Below are 22,026 nucleotides of genomic sequence, written 5' to 3' on the forward strand. Positions count from 1 at the left end.
CATTTGATTACGCTGTAGGATTTTAACGAGAGAAATATTGGAAGTCATTCAAATCATCTTGGGGGTTGTTTTCCAGTTTAAAACGGCTACTTTTTGGCATTACTACCGCAGACACAAATATCAACAAACGCCATAATGCAGGTGTGCATTTCACCCCACTCCTTCATCAGTGCTCCAGGCTACTTCCCACTGTGCAAAATCAGCAAAACCCCTAGACCACGCCGGCATCGGTTTGGAAAGTGTTTGTGTGAAGACCAAGGGGAGGTAGAAAAGAGACGAAAGCCCAGTGGGGATACCACTTTGGAGATTAGTAATGAAAGCAGAGGGAGAGAGAGTGAGGGTGTGTTTATAGAATGGTTAATGCCTGCTAGCATGCTGAAGCCAAAGTTAAAGTCTTGCAATATAAGTAGGGCCAGTTGTTTTTATTTATTTATTTCCTTGACCGGAATTTCCAGCATTGACCATTTGGTTTGCTGCAGGTTGTTGGTTCGAATACCCGAGCCAACAAGGTGAAAAATCTGTCTGTGCCCTTGAGCAAGGCCTTATTTTTGCTCCTGGGGAGCCGTACCAACAATTTTTAAAATTAAAAACAGCATATTTTACTGCACCTATCCGGTGTATCTGACACGTCCCTTAATTGCCCCTAATTGATCATTTTTTTGCTACAACTTCAGAGTCCGTTGGAGAGGATCAGCTTGAGCAAAATGAGGTGCATAATCACTGATCTACAAATAGTTTTCTCTGCCAAATAATCGGCTTTGTGTGATTAAGATTCACAGAGCTATGCCTTATCTGGCTTAGGTTGATACCGCATCAAACACTCACGCACTACCAGACATTGCTATATAATGTACTGTTAAATAAGGGGTAATCAAAAGCTGTTTTACAACAGCAGCACACAATTAAGCAACATTACTGTTCTTCAGTGAGTTTCCAAAAATCATAACGATCATCTTTAGCTCTGAGATAATTGTTCCTTGATTCCTTACCAATAGACTTAGTGATTCCTTACCATTAGACTTAGTGATTCCTTACCAATAGACTAAGTGATTCCTTACCAATAGACTTAGTGATTCCTTACCAATAGACTAAGTGATTCCTTACCAATAGACTAAGTGATTCCTTACCAATAGACTAAGTGATTCCTTACCAATAGACTAAGTGATTCCTTACCAATAGACTAAGTGATTCCTTACCAATAGACTAAGTGATTCCTTCCAAATAGACTAAGTGATTCCTTACCAATAGACTTAGTGATTCCTTACCAATGGACTTAGTGATTCAATGGACTTAGTGATTCCTTACCAATGGACTTAGTGATTCCTTACCATTAGTTCAGTGGTAAATTGTAGTCCTATCAATCCTAATACTCCCAGTATTATTCTGAATTAATTTGAAGCGGGTGTCTTGATGTGGGCTATGCTGAGCTGAGACAAAGAAAGCTGCTGTGGCAGAGGGAGGGATGGTCACAGTGTGTGTGTGGTGTGTGTGTGTGTGTGTGTGTGTGTGTGTGTGTGTGCGTGTGTGTCTGCGTGCGCGTCGGTGTGTGTGTGTGTGTGTGTGTGTGTCTAGCCGTTAGTCACAGCTGGGGGATGGAGAGTGGTTTATTGGATCAGACCAGCCCCCCACTGAGACACAGAGTGTGTTATTCTAACCTCCTCTCTCCAGGACGCCCTGTCTTTCTCTGAGACACACACCGTTAAACACACCTCGAATGGCCCTGTGTACTTGGCCTGGTCCAGCCCGGACCATGAAAAGCCATTCTGTAATCTGTACATAGCGTTAGGCTATGACAGCCTAGTATAACATATCGGTTCAGTTAGAGCAGAAGACATGACACCACAAACCCTAGGAGATCACGGGGCAGAATAATGTAATACTATCAAATATGCATTACGCTTTCATTCATATATTACATATCATTGGGAAGAGAACAGCACCTGACATTTCCAGATAGAACCCTCCAATGAAGCATAGAATCAATCATTCACCCCCACCAGCCTGTCTGTTGGTTTAACAGCGGTCCATTAACAATCTGCCTGACTGTTAAACAACAGTCGAGGTGGTAGCTCTTTCAATCATTGGACTGTTAATATCATGATTATTGTGCATTACCCGTGATTAGTTAAATGAGATAGGAATAATCCAATCCATAGGCTGCGTTAACATCTCCACCTGAATAATAATAACAACAACAATAAAGCTAGTCGTGTCGCCAACTCCACCCCCCTGAAACCCCACTGTGCCTTGATTGGTCACACACCACTGGCAGGGACTCTGCAATCTGCTGTGAAATTCACTGTCCATGATGTTGTGAGACAGAGCATTGCCTGCCACTGATAAACACACGAACACACGTAAGCACATACACACCCTCCACCTCTACCACCATCCACCTCTACCACCCTCCCTCCATCTCTACTGCCCTCCACCTCTACCACCATCCATCTCTACCACCCTCCCTCCATCTCTACCACCCTCCCTCCATCTCTACCACCCTCCACCTCTACCACCATCCATCTCTATCACCCTCCCTCCATCTCTACTGCCCTCCACCTCTACCACCATCCATCTCTACCACCCTCCCTCCATCTCTACTGCCCTCCACCTCTACCACCATCCATCTCTACCACCCTCCCTCCATCTCTACTGCCCTCCACCTCTACCACCATCCATCTCTACCACCCTCCCTCCATCTCTACCACCCTCCCTCCATCTCTACCGCCCTCCACCTCTACCACCATCCATCTCTACCACCCTCCATCCATCTCTACCACCCTCCACCTCTACCACCCTCCATCTCTACTACCCTCCCTCCATCTCTACCACCCTCCACCTCTACCACCCTCCACCTCTACCACCATCCATCTCTACCACCCTCCCTCCATCTCTACCGCCCTCCACCTCTACCACCCTCCACCTCTACCACCATCCATCTCTACCACCCTCCACCTCTACCACCCTCCACCTCTACCAACATCCATCTCTACCACCCTCCCTCCACCTCTACCACCATCCATCTCTACCACCCTCCACCTCTACCACCATCCATCTCTATCACCCTCCACCTCTACCACCATCCATCTCTATCACCCTCCACCTCTACCACCATCCATCTCTATCACCCTCCACCTCTACCACCATCCATCTCTATCACCCTCCACCTCTACCACCATCCATCTCTATCACCCTCCACCTCTACCACCATCCATCTCTACCACCCTCCCTCCATCTCTACTACCCTCCACCTCTACCACCCTCCACCTCTACCAACATCCATCTCTACCACCCTCCCTCCATCTCTACTACCCTCCACCTCTATCACCCTCCACCTCTACCACCATCCATCTCTACCACCCACCCTCCACCTCTACCACCATCCATCTCTACCACCATCCACCTCTACCACCCTCCACCTCTACCATCCTCCCTCCACCTCTACCAAAATCCAACTCTACCACCCTCCACCTCTACCATCCTCCACCTCTACCATCCTCCCTCCACCTCTACCACCCTCCACCTCCTCCACCCTCCATCTCTACCACCCTCCACCTCTACCACCCTCCCTCCACCTCTACCACCCTCCCTCTACCTCTACCACCCTCCCTCCACCACTACCACCCTCCCTCTACCTCTACCACCCTCCCTCCATCTCTACCACCCTCCATCTCTACCTCCCTCCACCTCTACCAACCTCCACCCTCCACCTCTACCATCCTCCACCTCTACCACCCTCCCTCCATCTCTACTACCCTCCACCTCTACCACCCTCCACCTCTACCAACATCCATCTCTACCACCCTCCCTCCATCTCTACTACCCTCCACCTCTACCATCCTCCACCTCTACCACCCTCCACCTCTACCATCCTCCACCTCTACCACCCTCCCTCCATCTCTACTACCCTCCACCTCTACCATCCTCCACCTCTACCACCCTCCACCTCTACCATCCTCCACCTCTACCAACCTCCACCCTCCACCTCTACCATCCTCCACCTCTACCACCCCTTCAAACTCGTCCCTAACACAGATGGACACAAAAACATAGACACACAAACCAGACCCCACCCCGCCTCCTCCTCCTCTCAGACACAAGGCCTCTACTCCTCCCCAGACAGATGTGGTCGTGGTGCTCATTATTGACTGATTGGCATCGGGAGAGTCATTAACATAATTGGCACATTTGTTGTCATTAACAGGGGGGAAATTGCCACATGTCAGCCCAGGCTTCAAGAGCGCGAGCTTGCCTGTCAGCAGGAACAGTGGAGAAAGAATGGGAGATCAAAGAGAGAGAGAGAGAGAGAGAGAGAGAGAGAGAGAGAGAGAGAGAGAGCGAGAGAGACGGTGTAATAAAATAGATAATATATACGCCGTGGCTCTGTGTCTCCTGCTTATGGTTGCGTCCCCATTCCATACATAGTGCACTACATGTGACCAGAGCCCTATATAGGTATTAGGGTGCTTTTTGGGACGCAGACGCTTCCCTGACACTGAAAGACAATTGGCTCCAGGAAATAAACACAGGGAGGGTGAGGGACCCACAGGACCAGTGACACAAGACCCACTCAGCCTCCACATGTCTCATCTTCCTCATTCATCTAAGCAGAATACTAATCAAGCCATTCATTACACCAAGTAACAAAGGCCATTACGGGACTAATCATTACGTTCAAAGTCAATCAAGGAAAGTTCATAGAAATTTAATCTGGAGGCCCACAAATATGTGTGTGTGTGTTGGTGAGTGTGTGTGTGCGTGTGTGTGTGTGTGTGTGTGTGTGTGTGTGTGTGTGTGTGTGTGTGTGTGTGTGTGTGTGTGTGTGTGTGTGTGTGTGTGTGTGTGTGTGTGTGTGTGTGTGTGTGTGTGTGAGTTAGAAAAATAAGAGTAGGGAAGGGGAAGAATGACTTACTGCTGAAGGCTCTGGTAACACTCCAAACATGTAGTTTGCTTCCTTAAATTCACTTCCAAAGGTTTATAATTGATCAAAGAGTTTGTCTGAGATGAGAGATGTCTCTTATTCCCTCAGACACATTATTTTAACAGCTTTGAGGACTCCCATCCACGCAAATTGTCTTGCTGTCAGTTGCAATTCTGACAGGTTCCGTTGTAATGGCCAATTATTGCTTCATAATGTTTTTAGTTGGTACAATCTCAAAAGGTACATTGTCTCTCTCATATTCAAAGTCAGAGTGGATCTACATGTGTCGTCCTTCTGGACGTTAGGGAATCTGTTCAGAAGTTAAACCATGTTTCAGAAAGGAGCAAAATGATCTGATTACTATTTGACCACTGGCCAGAATGATCCTTTTATGTTGACATCAAAGACCCGAAGGTCCTTGGAAGGAGAGTATTTCCCGCATTCAACATGCAGTCGCTATAATGAACACTGTGACTATAATCAACACTGTGACTATAATCAACACTGTGACTATAATCAACACTGTGACTATAATCAACACTGTGACTATAATCAACACTGTAACTATAAACAACACTGTGACTATAATCAACACTGTGACTATAATCAACGCTGTGACTATAATCAACACTGTGACTATAATCAACACTGTGACTATAATCAACACTGTGACTATAATCAACACTGTGACTATAAACAACACTGTGACTATAAACAACACTGTGACTATAATCAACGCTGTGACTATAATCAACACTGTGACTATAATCAACACTGTGACTATAATCAACACTGTGACTATAATCAACACTGTGACTATAATCAACACTGTGACTATAATCAACACTGTGACTATAATCAACACTGTGACTATAAACAACACTGTGACTATAATCAACACTGTGACTATAATCAACACTGTGACTATAAACAACACTGTGACTATAATCAACACTGTGACTATAATCAACACTGTGACTATAATCAACACTGTGACTATAATCAACACTGTGACTATAAACAACACTGTGACTATAATCAACACTGTGACTATTAACAACACTGTGACTATAATCAACACTGTGACTATAATCAACACTGTGACTATAATCAACACTGTGACTATAAACAACACTGTGACTATAATCAACACTGTGACTATTAACAACACTGTGACTATAATCAACACTGTGACTATAATCAACACTGTGACTATAGCGGTGATTTGGGACAAAGTCAGAAACATGCAATATAAGCACACACACATACACACACAGGAGTTTTTGGGCAATGATGAATTGATTGATTTGTGTGTGTGTGTGTGTTTTGGGACTCCATGTGTGCATTGTCCCACACTGGGGATGTGATTACACTAACCAGGGGCCTGCTGTTAGGGGGCTTCCCTGCCCAGTGGCCACTCTACCAGCCAAGGTTGGCCAGACTGGCAGGGTCATCATGCCATCCACGTGCCTGCCTGAGTTTCTCACACCATAAAAAACCTATACTGTAGGTGAACGACACAGACAGCACACCATTCCAATCAAGTCTCATTCACCTAACTGACCCAAGGCATTATCCTGCTATTCACCCAACTGACCCAAGGCATTATCCTGCTATTCACCCAACTGACCCAAGGCATTATCCTGTTATTCACCTAACTGGCCCAAGACATTATCCTGCTATTCACCTAACTGGCCCAAGACATTATCCTGCTATTCACCTAACTGGCCCAAGGCGTTATCCTGCTATTCACCTAACTGGCCCAAGGCGTTATCCTGCTATTCACCTAACTGGCCCAAGGCATTATCCTGCTATTCACCTAACTGGCCCAAGGCATTATCCTGCTATTCACCTAACTGGCCCAAGGCATTATCCTGCTATTCACCTAACTGGCCCAAGGCATTATCCTGCTATTCACCTAACTGGCCCAAGGCATTATCGTGCTATTCACCTAACTGGCCCAAGGCATTATCCTGCTATTCACCTAACTGGCCCAAGGCATTATCCTGCTATTCACCTAACTGGCCCATCTTAATTTAACCAGTATTGTTGCAGAACAATAATCCTGCAGCAACGGGATTTGAATGTTTAGTCCATAATGTTGCTTGATTGGTGGTAAACAGTGTAAAACTGTTAATATAACTGTCTTTCTCCAGAAGAAGGCAGAACTACTGATACTAACACAGATACAGTTCTGGTTCAGAGTGGTCGGGTTACATGTGGACGACAACTGACTAGGTATCACCCCACCCCGCCTTTCCCTTCACTGTGAGGGGATCCATTAGGCTCGCCCTGTCATGTCATTACTGGCCTGGAGGGAGAGAGGAAGAGAGGCAGGGATTGAAGAAGAGAGGGAGAACATCCAAACACACTCAAATGTTGAGATGATTGACAGGTGGAGATATTCAGGGCCAGCCCTCTGGTTTGGGGTCGCTGCGGGAATGAGGCGTACGTATGTTTTTTTTTTTTTATGGCGAGGTTCCTCATATTGAACACTGGCTTACTGCTGAACTCACATACTCTTAAGTACTTTAACATCCAACACTATTCTTCTCCAGTCCTGCACCATGCTGCTGCAACAGCCTGACTGGCTGCAGAGGCTGAGGGAGGCAGTGAGAGAAAGAGAGAGAGAGAGAGAGAGAGAGAGAGAGAGGGAGGGAGAGGGAGAGGGAGGGGAGAGAGAGAGAGAGAGAGAGAGAGAGAGAGAGAGAGAGAGAGAGAGAGGGAGGGAGGGAGGGGAGGGAGGGAGAGAGAGAGAGAGAGAGAGGGAGGGGGAGAGAGAGAGAGAGAGAGAGAGAGAGAGAGGGAGGGAGGGAGAGGGAGAGAGGGAGAGAGAGAGAGAGAGAGAGGAAAGAGTGAGAGAGGGCAACAAAGACAGAGGGGAGGGAGGGAGAGAGAGAGAGAGAGAGGGAGAGAGAGAGAGAGAGGGAGAGAGAGAGAGAGAGACAGAGAACATTTCTGTGTTCACCGAGGGACCTAACAGGACAAAATGGCCGCTGTGTTCTTCCACTGCAGCCTTTCGGTCCGGGGGAAGCCATTCGACTGAGGCTGACGACAGCATGCAAGCAAATAACCACACCATTATATTTGAAGTACTGCAGATAAAACAACATTTTGCGTAACATATTAGGTGGAAACTACTCTTTGAAATGATATTAAAATAGGTGTCTATATTGCAGCTGACTTGCTACGAGAGAGGGAGCTGTTGAAACCGCAGTAAAGCGTGTTAAGCTTTGAACTAACTGGGCTGACGGTTAACCCTATTTAATTGACTCTCGAAAACTAAACTGTTAAAAAACTCCACAACAAATCTGTTTTCCATGGCTTGGTCAGCACAATAAAACACTCATATTGCCTGTTTGGCAGGTTAGGAAGTCATACTAATAATGTATGCTATTTAGCAGGACCCTGTCATCCAAAGCGACTCAAATGAAACCTTACAGTCGGCACTGTAACCTCATAGTCATTGTATCATTTCAAATCCAAAGTGCTGGAGTACAGAGCCAAAACAACAAACAATTTATCACTGTGCCAATACATTTGGAGCTTACTGTATTTTATATGTGACCCCAGCGGCAATCGAACCAATGACCCTTTGCGTTGCAAGTGCTCAGGAAGTGTTGCCGTATACATGTTGGATTCAGAGTGAATGTTTTTGTGTGTGTGCGATCCATCTCGGAAGGTCTTTATGTGTTGAAGGGTGTTCTCTGCCTGTCTGTCTGCCTGCCTATCTATCTGTCCATCTGTCCATTTATCTGCCTGTCTGCCTGTCTCTCTGTCTATCTATCTGTCTGCAGAAGCCATCAGCGCAGGACAGACACCACACCAGTCCCCTTCAACACATAAAGATGGATCACACACATCCTGTGCTGATGGCTTCTGCAGACAGATAGATAAACAGAGAGACAGGCAGACAGGCAGATAAATGGACAGATAGATAGACAGAGAGACAGGCAGACAGACAGATACATGGACAGATAGATAGACAGAGAGACAGGCAGACAGGCAGATAAATGGACAGATAGATAGACAGAGAGACAGGCAGACAGGCAGATAAATGGACAGATAGATAGACAGAGAGACAGGCAGACAGACAGATAAATGGACAGATAGATAGACAGAGAGACAGGCAGACAGACAGATAAATGGACAGATAGATAGACAGAGAGACAGGCAGACAGGCAGATAAATGGACAGATAGATAGATAGACAGAGAGACAGGCAGATAAATAGACAGATAGATAGACAGATAGATAGACAGAGAGACAGGCAGATAAATGGACAGATAGATAGACAGAGAGAAAGGCAGACAGGCAGATAAATGGACAGATAGATAGACAGAGAGACAGAGAGACAGGCAGATAAATGGACAGATAGATAGACAGAGAGACAGGCAGACAGGCAGATAAATGGACAGATAGATAGACAGAGAGACAGGCAGACAGGCAGATAAATGGACAGATAGATAGACAGAGAGACAGGCAGACAGGCAGATAAATGGACAGATAGATAGACAGAGAGACAGAGAGACAGGCAGATAAATGGACAGATAGATAGACAGAGAGACAGAGAGACAGGCAGATAAATGGACAGATAGAGAGACAGAGAGACAGGCAGATAAATGGACAGATAGATAGATAGACAGAGAGACAGGCAGATAAATGGACAGATAGATAGATAGACAGAGAGACAGGCAGATAAATAGACAGATAGATAGACAGATAGATAGACAGAGAGACAGGCAGATAAATGGACAGATAGATAGACAGAGAGAAAGGCAGACAGGCAGATAAATGGACAGATAGATAGATAGACAGGCAGATAAATGGACAGATAAATGGATAGATAGGCAGATAAATGGACAGATAAATGGACAGACAGATAGGCAGATAAATGGACAGACAGACAGGCAGATAAATGGACAGACAGACAGGCAGATAAATGGACAGACAGACAGGCAGATAAATGGACAGACAGACAGGCAGATAAATGGACAGACAGACAGGCAGATAAATGGACAGACAGACAGGCAGATAAATGGACAGACAGACAGGCAGACAGGCAGATAAATGGACAGACAGACAGGCAGACAGGCAGATAAATGGACAGACAGACAGGCAGACAGGCAGATAAATGGACAGACAGACAGACAGACAGACAGACAGACAGACAGACAGACAGACAGACAGACAGACAGACAGACAGACAGACAGACAGACAGACAGACAGACAGACAGACAGATAGATAGATAGATAGATAGATAGATAGATAGATAGATAGATAGATAGATAGATAGATAGATAGATAGATAGATAGATAGATAGATAGATAGATAGATAGATAGATAGATAGATAGATAGATAGATAGATAGACAGATAGACAGATAGACAGAAGACAGACAGATAGAGACAGGCAGATAAATGGACAGATAGATAGATAGATAGACAGAGAGACAGGCAGACAGGCAGATAAATGGACAGATAGATAGACAGAGAGACAGGCAGACAGGCAGATAAATGGACAGATAGATAGACAGAGAGACAGGCAGACAGGCAGATAAATGGACAGATAGATAGACAGAGAGACAGGCAGACAGACAGGCAGACAGCCAGATAAATGGACAGATAGATAGACAGAGAGACAGGCAGACAGGCAGATAAATGGACAGATAGATAGACAGAGAGACAGGCAGACAGCCAGATAAATGGACAGATAGATAGACAGAGAGACAGAGAGACAGGCAGATAAATGGACAGACAGACAGGCAGATAAATGGACAGACAGACAGGCAGACAGGCAGATAAATGGACAGATAGAGGCAGACAGCAGATAAAGACAGACAGACAGACAGACAGACAGACAGACAGACAGACAGACAGACAGACAGACAGACAGACAGACAGACAGACAGACAGACAGACAGACAGACAGACAGACAGACAGACAGAGAGACAGGCAGACAGGCAGATAAATGGACAGATAGATAGACAGAGAGACAGAGAGACAGGCAGACAGGCAGATAAATGGACAGATAGATAGACAGAGAGACAGGCAGACAGGCAGACCAAGCCTGGTCTTTATTTATGTGTGAGAAACAACTTTATTCAACCTTTCAGTGACTTAATTAAACATTTCAATGCTGCTGGAAATCCCACAGCCAGATGATTGAGTTGATGCAGACTGTCTGTACTTGGGGGTAAGGGGCTAGGAAAGCAGACTAACAGACAGATGGTTGAGTTGACGCAGACTGTCTGTACTTGGGGGTAAGGGGCTAGGAAAGCAGACTAACAGACAGATGGTTGAGTTGACGCAGACTGTCTGTACTTGGGGGTAAGGGGCTAGGAAAGCAGACTAACAGACAGATGGTTGAGTTGACGCAGACTGTCTGTACTTGGGGGTAAGAGGCTAGGAAAGCTGACTAACAGACAGATGGTTGAGTTGACAGACTGTCTGTACTTGGGGGTAAGGGGCTAGGAAAGCAGACTAACATACAGATGGTTGAGTTGACGCAGACTGTCTGTACTTGGGGGTAAGGGGCTAGGAAAGCAGACTAACAGACAGATGGTTGAGTTGACGCAGACTGTCTGTACTTGGGGGTAAGGGGCTAGGAAAGCAGACTAACAGACAGATGGTTGAGTTGACGCAGACTGTCTGTACTTGGGGGTAAGGGGCTAGGAAAGCAGAATAACAGACAGATGGTTGAGTTGATGCAGACAGTCTGTACTTGGGGGTAAGGGGCTAGGAAAGCAGACTAACAGACAGATGGTTGAGTTGACGCAGACTGTCTGTACTTGGGGGTAAGAGGCTAGGAAAGCAGAATAACAGCCAGATGGTTGAGTTGACGCAGACTGTCTGTACTTGGGGGTAAGAGGCTAGGAAAGCAGAATAACAGCCAGATGGTTGAGTTGACGCAGACTGTCTGTACTTGGGGGTAAGAGGCTAGGAAAGCAGAATAACAGACAGATGGTTGAGTTGATGCAGACTGTCTGTACAGACTGAATCACCGCCTGGTATGGCAACTGCACCGCCCTCAACCGTAAGGCTCTCCAGAGGGTAGTGAGGGGCATCACCGGGGCAAACTACCTGCCCTCCAGGACTAACCAGACTACAGGAAGATAAAGATTCAAGGAGCCACTGCCTGTTCACCCCGCTGTCATCCAGAAGGCGAGGTCAGTACAGGTGCATCAAAGCTGGGACCGAGAGACTGAAAAACAGCTTCTATCTCAAGGCCATCAGACTGTTAAACAGCCACCACTAACATTGAGTGGCTACTGCCAACACACTGTCAATGACACTGACTCTACTCCAGACTTTAATAATGGGAATTGATGGGAAATGATGTAAATATATCACTTGCCACTTTAAACAATGCTACCTTATATAATGTTACTTACCCTACATTATTCATCTCATATGCATACGTAGATACTGTACTCTATATCATCGACTGCATCCTTATGTAATACATGTATCACTAGCCACTTTAACTATGCCACTTGGACATAGATGGATATCATCTACTGTATCTTGATGCTGCTCTGTACCATCACTCATTCATATATCCTTATGTACATATTCTTTATCCCCTTACACTGTGTATAAGACAGTAGTTTTTTGGAATTGTTAGTTAGATTCTGTTATTACTGCATTGTCGGAACTAGAAGCACAAGGGGCTAACCATGTGTATGTGACAAATAAAATTTGATTTGATTTGATTTGAAAGCAGAATAACAGACAGATGGTTGAGTTGATGCAGACTGTCTGTACTTGGGGGTAAGAGGCTAGGAAAGCACAACAACAGCCAGATGGTTGAGTTGACGCAGACTGTCTGTACTTGGGGGTAAGAGGCTAGGAAAGCAGACTAACAGATAGATAGACAGCCAGATGGTAAGAACACCATGGCTTCCTCCGTGCTTGCGGGGTCTGGAGCATCTTCTCTGAGTATATAAACATCTGCTGGGTTCCTCAAGCTCTGGCCTGGCCAGTGTAATGAACTAACTACCAGACAATGAACTAGAGAGGTACCTCCCACTGCAGTGCTGACTGACAATGATCTTGGGTCAGTTTTGCATTTTCCCCAATAATGGTTAAGGTTAAGATTGGGGGAGGGGAAGCTGATCCTAGATCTGTACCTAGGGGAAACCACCTCCCGGAGCGTGCTGACTGAAATGAGCAGGATGAACCATAGCGATATTCTCTTCTCTGTTTAGTTCATTCTTTCACTGTGTGTATGGATTAACACACACATACTGAACAGGGAACATTGAAGACGAGCCACTTGGTTTTGATGGAGCATATCATGTGACAATCCATGGTTTCACTCTCTGATGACAACCATATGTATTGTAGTTGCTTAGCAATATGATATATATATATATATTTTAAATGTATATATTTTTGAAGCTTTTTAAAATAGTTTCTCGGACAAACGCACATCGTTTGTTCTATAATGCATAGCGTTATTTAATGCAGGCCTTTGTCTTTGCAGGGTTGCCTCCTCCATGCAATAGTGGTCCCATGGGGCGGCAGGTAGCGGAGCGTTGCGCCAGTAACCGAAAGGTCAGTTAAAGACAGTTAACCCCCAAAAACAACTGCTCCCCGGGCACCGTGGATGTCGATTAAGGCAGCCCCCCCACACCTCTCTTGATTCAGAGGGGTTGGGTTAAATGCAGTTGAATGCATTCACTTGTGCAACTGACTAGGCATCCCCTTTGCCTGTCGTCCATGACAACCTGGCAGGATCCCGGAAACCCTGAGTAACTGCCTTGGTCTGCTTCCGTGGCAACCGGCTCCTCTACAGTCCATAATACTATGTCACCCCTCACCCCATCTTTATCTAAGAACAATGTCCAAAGATTTGAGGGGCAGTGAGAGAGAGGAAACATGAAAATAAAAATGTCAGGAGACATTTTGTAAGCTAGTACATTTGAATTGCAGTCTTTCACAGCTCTTCCAGAGGTAATGAATGGGGAGGTTCTCAATGGGGGGGATGCCCAACCAAACTCTATCATCATTCATTCCTGCTCCCTTCTAGCTCAAGGAGCCACTCACGAATGTACCCTCTGCACCACAAAGGAAAACATAACGCTACATCTTAGTTCTCAAACCAAACACAATTAAAGCATCATATAATGCTCTGCCTATACCCTGCCCTTCCTCTCCAGGGGATATGCACATATCAGACACTGACAATTAGTGAGCTTTGGTCAAACGTAACCATGGAATAAAAAGCTTCCAGTTGAATTCTTTGATTGATAGTTTCCTTAAACTATTCAACCACGAGACATTTCAAGAAGATCTTTGTTTTAAGTCATTTCCAGGGCTAGTACAACCTTTTTACTATGTGTGCGGGCCAAAATAAACGTCTGGGGCTTGTTTCTGTTGTTTCTGTGTTGGAGTGTGCAATGCTGTCTCTCTATCACTAGAATCAGATAAGTGCCATAAACTGGCTAGCGCCATGTTAGTGTCCAGAGAGCACGATTAGAATCTACCAGTCTAGACAGAATCACTGAACGGAACAGGGAGAGATAGAATGGAACAGAGGAGCTTTTCAGTGCAGAACACATTTTAATTCAGAATGACCAGTAACTGAATGTGCTCCTAGGCACAGATCTAGGAACAGCCTTCCCCTCCCCCAGTCTTAACCTTAATCAATAGTGGGGGGAATGTCAAACTGACCCAAGATCAACATCTTCACCCTACACCAGGGAAGGTATTATAACGTGGCACCATACGATATAGTGTCAGGTAGGTTAGGCTTAAGGTTTTGACATCCACCTAGAATTAGGATAATACTGGAAATAATATTGCCTAGTTAGGTTTACAGTATCATTCTAATTGCAAGCATATTTTTAATTTATTTTACCTTTATTTAACCAGGCAGGTCAGTTAAGAACAAATTCTTATTTTCAATGACAGCCTAGGAACAGTGGGTTAACTGTCTGTTCAGGGGCAGAACAACAGATTTTACCTTGTCAGCTCGGGGGTTTGAACTCGCAACCTTCCGGTTACTAGTCCAATACATTTAACATCAAAATGTTGCACTGCCTGGACAGAGCTGCCGTCTAGTGGAGCCATTTGTGAATTACTGTTGCATAGGAGGTCGGAATAAAAGAGATTGCTTGATAATCTCAGATAATAATGTTAGTAACTGTTGTTTGTTTTTTTGACAAAGCTTTGATTTGATTTCAGATAAAACATTGACAATCACTCCAACGAGCCAAAGCACACAGCTTACTACAGCATCTCCAGGGGATTATATTGGGCCCTGTGCATTATATGAACGAATTTGGCACTAGTCAAAAGTAGTGTACTACATAGAGAAATAGGGTACTGTTTAGGATGCACACGTTGTGCACACAACTAAAAACACTGAACCTTGGCCTGTAGCCAAGGACCTCGTGGAAAAACACTTTCTACCAGGAACAAAACTTAGCCACTGCTTTTTTAGCAATGTGCTACCAATTGTACTCTTATATGCAATGTAAATTATTTTTGTTTTGCGTAATTAGATTGAGAAAGGAGAGCGCTAGTGGTGTAATGTGGGGGCATTGTAAACTTGCCACCGGCTCGGCTGTTCTGGCGTTAACTTTGCTGACAGAGCCATTATCGCTGTGCATTCCAGACTGTGAGAGGCTTGTGTTGTCACGGAGCCAATGCTAACCACTAATCAGGGAGACTGACTGGAGGAGGGCCCGGGGCCCCTGCAGCCAGACCCCGCAGGGAGGGCATCGCCTGGAACCTGGGCCTGCCAACAAGGCCCTGCTAGGTGGAGAGAGAGGTGAGGGGGGGGGGGGTTGGGGCTTTTAGTGCTACCCCCACAAACTGCTGCAATGCTGCTTTGCATTGAAGGCAACACTACTATTACTCTGGGCACTGGCGTGGCACCAGCCGGTCTACATTTTCTACCTCCCCGCAAGACCTCGCCGGTATTCACGTCTACACCCGGCCAACAGTCTGGAGAGAGTATGTGAGTGCTTACCTGATACTCTATGTCACTAGAACCAAATGAACTCAGTGACAGTACATACGGCCCATCCCAGCTTGCCCTAACAATCATTTGACCTAGTTACAGTAAACTATGACATGGACGCAACTCGCTCACCAAGGCACTCACTACTCAGCTAGTACAGGACATCAGCCGCACTCTACACTCTAGTTTGACTGGATTTAAATTGCCACTTCGGTGGCGCCGTCCAGTGAGTCCAGTCCAGTCAGGGCTCTTCATCGAAAGAGCCTGCAGGGCATCAGTGAGCCTTGATCCTCTGATACATTAGCCAACAACATGACCCGTCTTTTCCTGACCCGCGGCCAGACACAAGGCGTACAGAGGGATCCCCGGGGGGTATGAAGATACCACATCACTGATGCATTCTGACATGACCAGACTAATGTCATCTGCTTCAGAGTGGCTGGCATCAAGAATCTTTCTTGGAGAAGGCAGATGACTGTTCTTTATGTGTGTGTGTGTGTGTGTGTGTGTGTGTGTGTGTGTGTGTGTGTGTGTACGTGTGTGTGCACATTCAAGCTTGGATTGTCATTTAACGAGGTTGCTTATGTGTCACTGCACTGTGTACCCAGTGTGCTATATCTCTAAGATGTGAGGCTGCAGTACAGCAGTCTGGTCTGGTCTGGTCTGGTCTGTCCTACAGGGTTTCTGAGCATTTCAGGCACGGAGAAGAGAGCTGTCCTGTCATCACTGTCTGATGTCTTTATTCCACTGCAGCTGTGTCTTTCACTCACAGCACAGCCCAGACACAGCCCAGCCCAGCACAGCCCAGACACAGTCCAGCCCAGCCCAGCACAGCCCAGACACAGCACAGCCCAGCCCAGCCCAGCACAGCCCAGACAGCCCAGCACAGCCCAGACACAGCCCAGCCCAGACAGCCCAGCCCAGCCCAGCCCAGCCCAGCACAGCCCAGCCCAGCCCAGACACAGCCCACCCAGACCCAGTAGAGCCCAGCCCAGACACAGCCCACCTCCAGACCCACAGCCCAGCCCAGCCCAGACACAGCCCAGCCCAAACACAGCCCAGCCCAGCCCAAACACAGCCCAGCCCAGACACAGCCCAGCCCAGACACAGCCCAGCCCAAACACAGCCCAGTCCAGCCCAAACACAGCCCAGACACAGCCCAGCCCAGCCCAAACACAGCCCAAACACAGCCCAGCCCAGCCCAAACACAGCCCAGTCCAGCCCAGACACAGCCCAGTCCAGCCCAGACACAGCCCAGTCCATCAATGTGAACTCTATTGACTTGAATTGGTCTTTCCAGGTCAGCACCAGTCTTTCCACCAATTAGAAGTTTTGAGACACAATCAACAGTGCTGCAATGTCTAAAGTCTAGAGTCTAGTCCCAGCACCCTTGCCTGTGTGTCTGTATATTAACCTCCCACAAATCTCTGTTGAACCATGCCTTTCATCAGCAACAAAGTCCAAAAAGAGTCTGTACTTTTCAAACTACCCTGAAATTCTTTCCCAATTGCCATTCAGAAGTGATATATTGACAGAACGATTCAGAGCAATACCAGTCAAACTCACAAGATATTGAGTTCTACTGTTATGGCCCACACATATTTTTCTTCAATGGTTTTGAACTTGACCCCCTAACAGCTCACACTAGTACGGTGTCCATTTTAGGACACCTTCAAACATCAAAGTCAGTCAGAGCTAAGTCAGACATCAGCCAAAGTCTCGTACTGCATTTAGCATCAAGTCCTAGGCTGAGCGGCAGTCCCGGATCTCTGATCACGTGTCTATTAAGTCACCGGTCTCATGTGGCTCAGTTGGTAGGGCATGGTGCTTTCAATGCTAGGGTTTTAGGTTTGATTCCTGCTAGGGACCTGTATGAGCGAATGTATGCACTCATTACGTCCTGTAAGTGGCTCTGGATCAGAATGTCTGCTAAATTACTTAAGTGGCAAGGTTGAATGTCGCGAAATGCTGATAGGCATATTTGCGAGGGTTCAAGTTTCGGGGTGCAGCCCGACACTTTCACAAGAGTCCACGGGCTTGACCCACCACGACTAATATTAGCACCTCCTAAAAAAAGTTATTACACTTAACATTAGGCCTGTCCATCAATTTTGAGTAGAAGGAGAGGGCAGAGTTCAGAGGTCACAGGTCAAACACACCGCCTAGCCAATAAGAGAGACAATAGCATTTTGACTTAAATACAGAGGATCAATAAATCTTAGCCTTAGCCTCAAGAGCAGAGACATCAATCCTTTTTTTGCAGGGTGATCCCATTATGACAGCTAAAATGAATGAAAAATGCATGAGGTAAAAACGGAGGGGGAAAAAATATGAAACTGGTGCAGAGACCAGACCACCTAAAGCCTCTCTGTTCAATTGAACGAACCAATCGACCAATTTATTGGCTTGATTTTTCCTGCAGGAGAATTCCTAAAACTCTTATGGCCGTATCAAAGTGAACAGGATAAGGCCTGAGAGCATTGCGTGCTGAGAGTGGATTGTAAAATGTTACTGTTGTGTCATAAACCGTGCAGAGTGAAGGAGGAAGAGAGAGAGAAAGAGCAGGGGCAGAGATAACTTTTCTCTCTGTCTCTGTCTCTCTCGCTTTCTCTGCCCTGGTCGCAGAGCTCCACACGTCCTTCAGCACAGCAGGAGGAGGCTCTCAATCTCTCACAAGTGTAACCCAGTTCAAAGGCCACTTATCTAACACCAAAGTGTAAGAAAATGCCTCGTATCTCGTATTTATGTGAGATAAAATATTATTATTGACCAGATACTGTAGAACAAAATGTACCAATCCAGTCCAAGTTTATCTGTATGAAAAAGTATCTCTGTCGCTTTAGTACTGATGTCTACCAGCAGAGGAGACCAACCCATCAAACAGTGAACGTTACTACAACGTTAGGTAACGTTCCAGTGGAGTCCCAATAGGATGGAAACCGGAAGTTGATAAATACCTCTGCAGCAGGTATGCCCTCGGGTGGGCGGCACTGGAGAAGCACTTCCTGTTCCAGTGACACCTCCTTCCCCAGTGGCTCCTGGTCAAACGTTTTCCTGAGATCTGGAGGGGAGAAATAAAGACAAAACATTAATTGAGCAATCATGATCAAATTCCAGGTGCGACCCAATCTATCTGGCTCGAAGGACCATGAAAAGAAGGCTGATGGAAAAAAAAGGTGAAAAAGCAAAATACACATTTATCTCAGAAGTACATAATATGAATCGCCCTCCATTGTAAGTGTTCAGTAGTATTGTTCATGCTTTCCTATTGGCCTCAGCTTCAGAACTCTCGTGTTACTCCCACTGAATCCCTCATTTGATTATTAGGATTATCCATTTTGCAATTTACTGAAATGTCAATGAAACTGAACTCCTCCCGACAAGAAGCTAAAACTGCTGTAGCAGTAAACCAAGCAGGGATCTCGACACAGAATTTAAATTCAGCAGATATTCAGCAGAAATGTAGATACAGCTGGAAAATCCTACAGCCAAGACTACCTGAACACCAATATCTAATCTGCGGCATCTCAAGGCCCCTTGGTATATTGAGAGATTATAGAATGCCTCCAACGAGGATGAAAAAAGAACAAAGACGTTTTCTCGATTTCGTTGAGAACACTTTGTCCAGCCCGGAGTTTAGCATGATCAGTAGTCCACCACGGTCAGGTGACTCATCTCACAAGCACACATGTAGGCGTTGCAAAGAGAGGAAACCATGGAAACGTTAAATAGGCATGGAAACCAAGAGGGGTTTGGGCGACAGTGCAGCCATTTTGGAGACACCATCTTTTCATTGTGTATTTAAGCCCTGCTTTAGGTTTCTGGACCTCGTGGTTTTCTATCCCCTCTTTGTGAAATCAGCCCAGGGGTCACGTGACAGCAATCACAGTGATGCATACAGAGAGACAGAGAGACAGAGAGAGAGAGAGAGAGAGAGAGAGAGAGACAGAGAGAGACAGAGAGAGAGAGACAGAGAGACAGAGTAAGACAGAGAGACACAGAGAGAGAGAGAGAGAGAAAAGACAGAAAAAGAGAGACAGAGAGAGAGAAAGAGACAGAGAGAAAAAGTGGAGAGAGAGAGAGAAAGTGGAGAGAGAAAGAGAGAGACAGAGAGAGAGAGAGAGAGAGAGAGAGAGAGAGAGACAGAGAGAGAGAGAGAGAGAGAGAAAAAGTGGAGAGAGAGAGAGAAAGAGAGAGAAAAAGAGAGACAGAGAGAGACAAAGAGACAGACAGATGCGTGAACGAGGGAGGAAAAGAGAGGGCAAATGCAGCATTTACAAGGGCAAGTGGATAGTCCCCGAGCAAAGCTCAAGTCACAGGAGTTGTCAGGTATCTGAGATGGTTCGTAGCGGAGAGGAAGCCACTGGATTCTAATGCCTGTCCACTGGGACCTCTATTCTCACATCTACTTCCCTAGCTGTTCTGTACAGTATGTGTGTTAGGAGCATGTGGAGTGGAGGGCTTGACTGCATGAGAATGACACCACAGGGAATGGCAGCGCTGGGACAATTCATACAGGCGTTATTACAGTTATTATATGGATTTCAAAAGACTGCCTTGAGGTTTGAAGACAGTTCTCTTTATAGTGCTTTTGATTGGCTAAAGGGAAAAGTGAGTGCCTGATTTGTTGCATTATTCTTGTGTTTAAACCAAGCTCTTTAGGAGTTGACGTATTGTACAGTACAGCTTGCCGCGGGGCAGCTGCTGCTGACTAGTTTATGCCTATTTAAATCCATGGAAGTTACTGTTCATGATTTCATTATTCATCCATTATGTGGGAGAAAGGGAGGGAGATAGGGAGGGAGATAGGGAGATAGGGAGGGATGGAGATAGGGAGGGAGATAGGGAGGGAGGGAGAAAGGAGAGGGAGGGAGATAGGGAGGGAGATAGGGAAGGAGGGAGATAGGGAGGGAGATAGGGAGGGAGATAGGGAGGGATGAAGATAGGGAGGGATGAAGATAGGGAGGGAGGGAGATAGGGAGGGAGGGAGATAGGGAGGGAGGGAGATAGGGAGGGATGGAGATAGGGAGGGAGATAGGGAGGGAGATAGGGAGGGAGAATGGGAGGGAGAAAGGGAGGGAGAAAGGGAGGGAGATAGAGAGGGAGGGAGATAAATAACACCACCTAATTTCCCAGCAGCATGCCAGACGAGCCAGCAACCCACCGAATGGAGAATGGAATGCGAAAACGAGAAGACGCATCCGCAGGTGAATCATTTATATTGACGACGGCGCTGGGATGTCAGCCGGTCATCTGTCTCACGGGCACAGAAAAGACTGATATCGGTACTGCTTCGTAGAGTGTCACTGGAGTTGAAGACAAACCGATTACAGCGAGCAAAGTATGGATCCAGCACAACAATTGTATTTTACCTTTATATAACTAGGCAAGTCAGTTAAGAACAAATTCTTATTTTCAATGACGGCCTAGGAACAGTGGGTTAACTGCCTGTTCAGGGGCAGAACGACAGATTTGTACCTTGTCAGCTCGGGGGTTTGAACTTGCAACCTTCCGGTTACTAGTCCAACGCTCTAACCACCAGGTTACCCTGCCGCCCCCCCGGACTGTGTCATTGGTGGATCCTTGAGAAAGTATGGATCCAGCCCTGTAAGAAACAGGCATCGTTTGACTGAGAGACCGAACGAGCGTAAAAGTAATGTCTGCAGACAGACAAGCAGACAAAGACATAGAGGAGCACAGAAGTCTGTGACTTAGGGATCAGCCGGTCAGGCTGTCCTCAGCAGGCTCTGTGAGTGATTCTCCAGCTGGCTCTTCCATGGCCCCCAGTGCCTCACTAAGACACTACATTCCAGTCCGTTTCCACACAGCTCCCTTACTCCCCTCTGGAGCTGCACCATGGGTAGCGACACAGAGAGTTGACCAGAGCTACCGTACCAGGAGGCTGGAGTGTGGAGGAGACAACCAAGTACTGAGACAATATTAATTTGGTGCCAAACAGAAGAAAAAAACAGAGTAAATCAGAGAGCTGAGCACTCGGTAGTTGACGTGCTCAAATGAACCCGTTTCTTTAAAGTCATCAAAACAAAGTGTTTAGCATGTTTCTCTTATTACTGAGGTAATCTTTGTCTTTGTAAGAAAGGCAAAGGGGAGCAGTGCTGCTAGACAGTTAAGGC

At 46.3% G+C, this 22,026-nt stretch overlaps 1 protein-coding gene across 2 annotated transcripts in view; it reads right to left on the bottom strand.

The window, feature by feature from the left end:
* LOC112248197 (netrin receptor UNC5C) overlaps window positions 1–22,026 on the bottom strand; it is a 346,978-nt gene that overhangs the window by 92,697 nt on the left and 232,255 nt on the right. For both annotated transcript variants that reach the window (XM_042320299.1, XM_042320300.1), the window contains exon 4: window positions 18,850–18,953. In XM_042320299.1, coding sequence (XP_042176233.1) covers window positions 18,850–18,953 — 104 coding nt within the window. The remainder of the gene's footprint in view (window positions 1–18,849; window positions 18,954–22,026) is intronic.

Source organism: Oncorhynchus tshawytscha, linkage group LG04 (genome assembly GCF_018296145.1).
Source record: "Oncorhynchus tshawytscha isolate Ot180627B linkage group LG04, Otsh_v2.0, whole genome shotgun sequence".
NCBI lineage: Eukaryota > Metazoa > Chordata > Actinopteri > Salmoniformes > Salmonidae > Oncorhynchus > Oncorhynchus tshawytscha.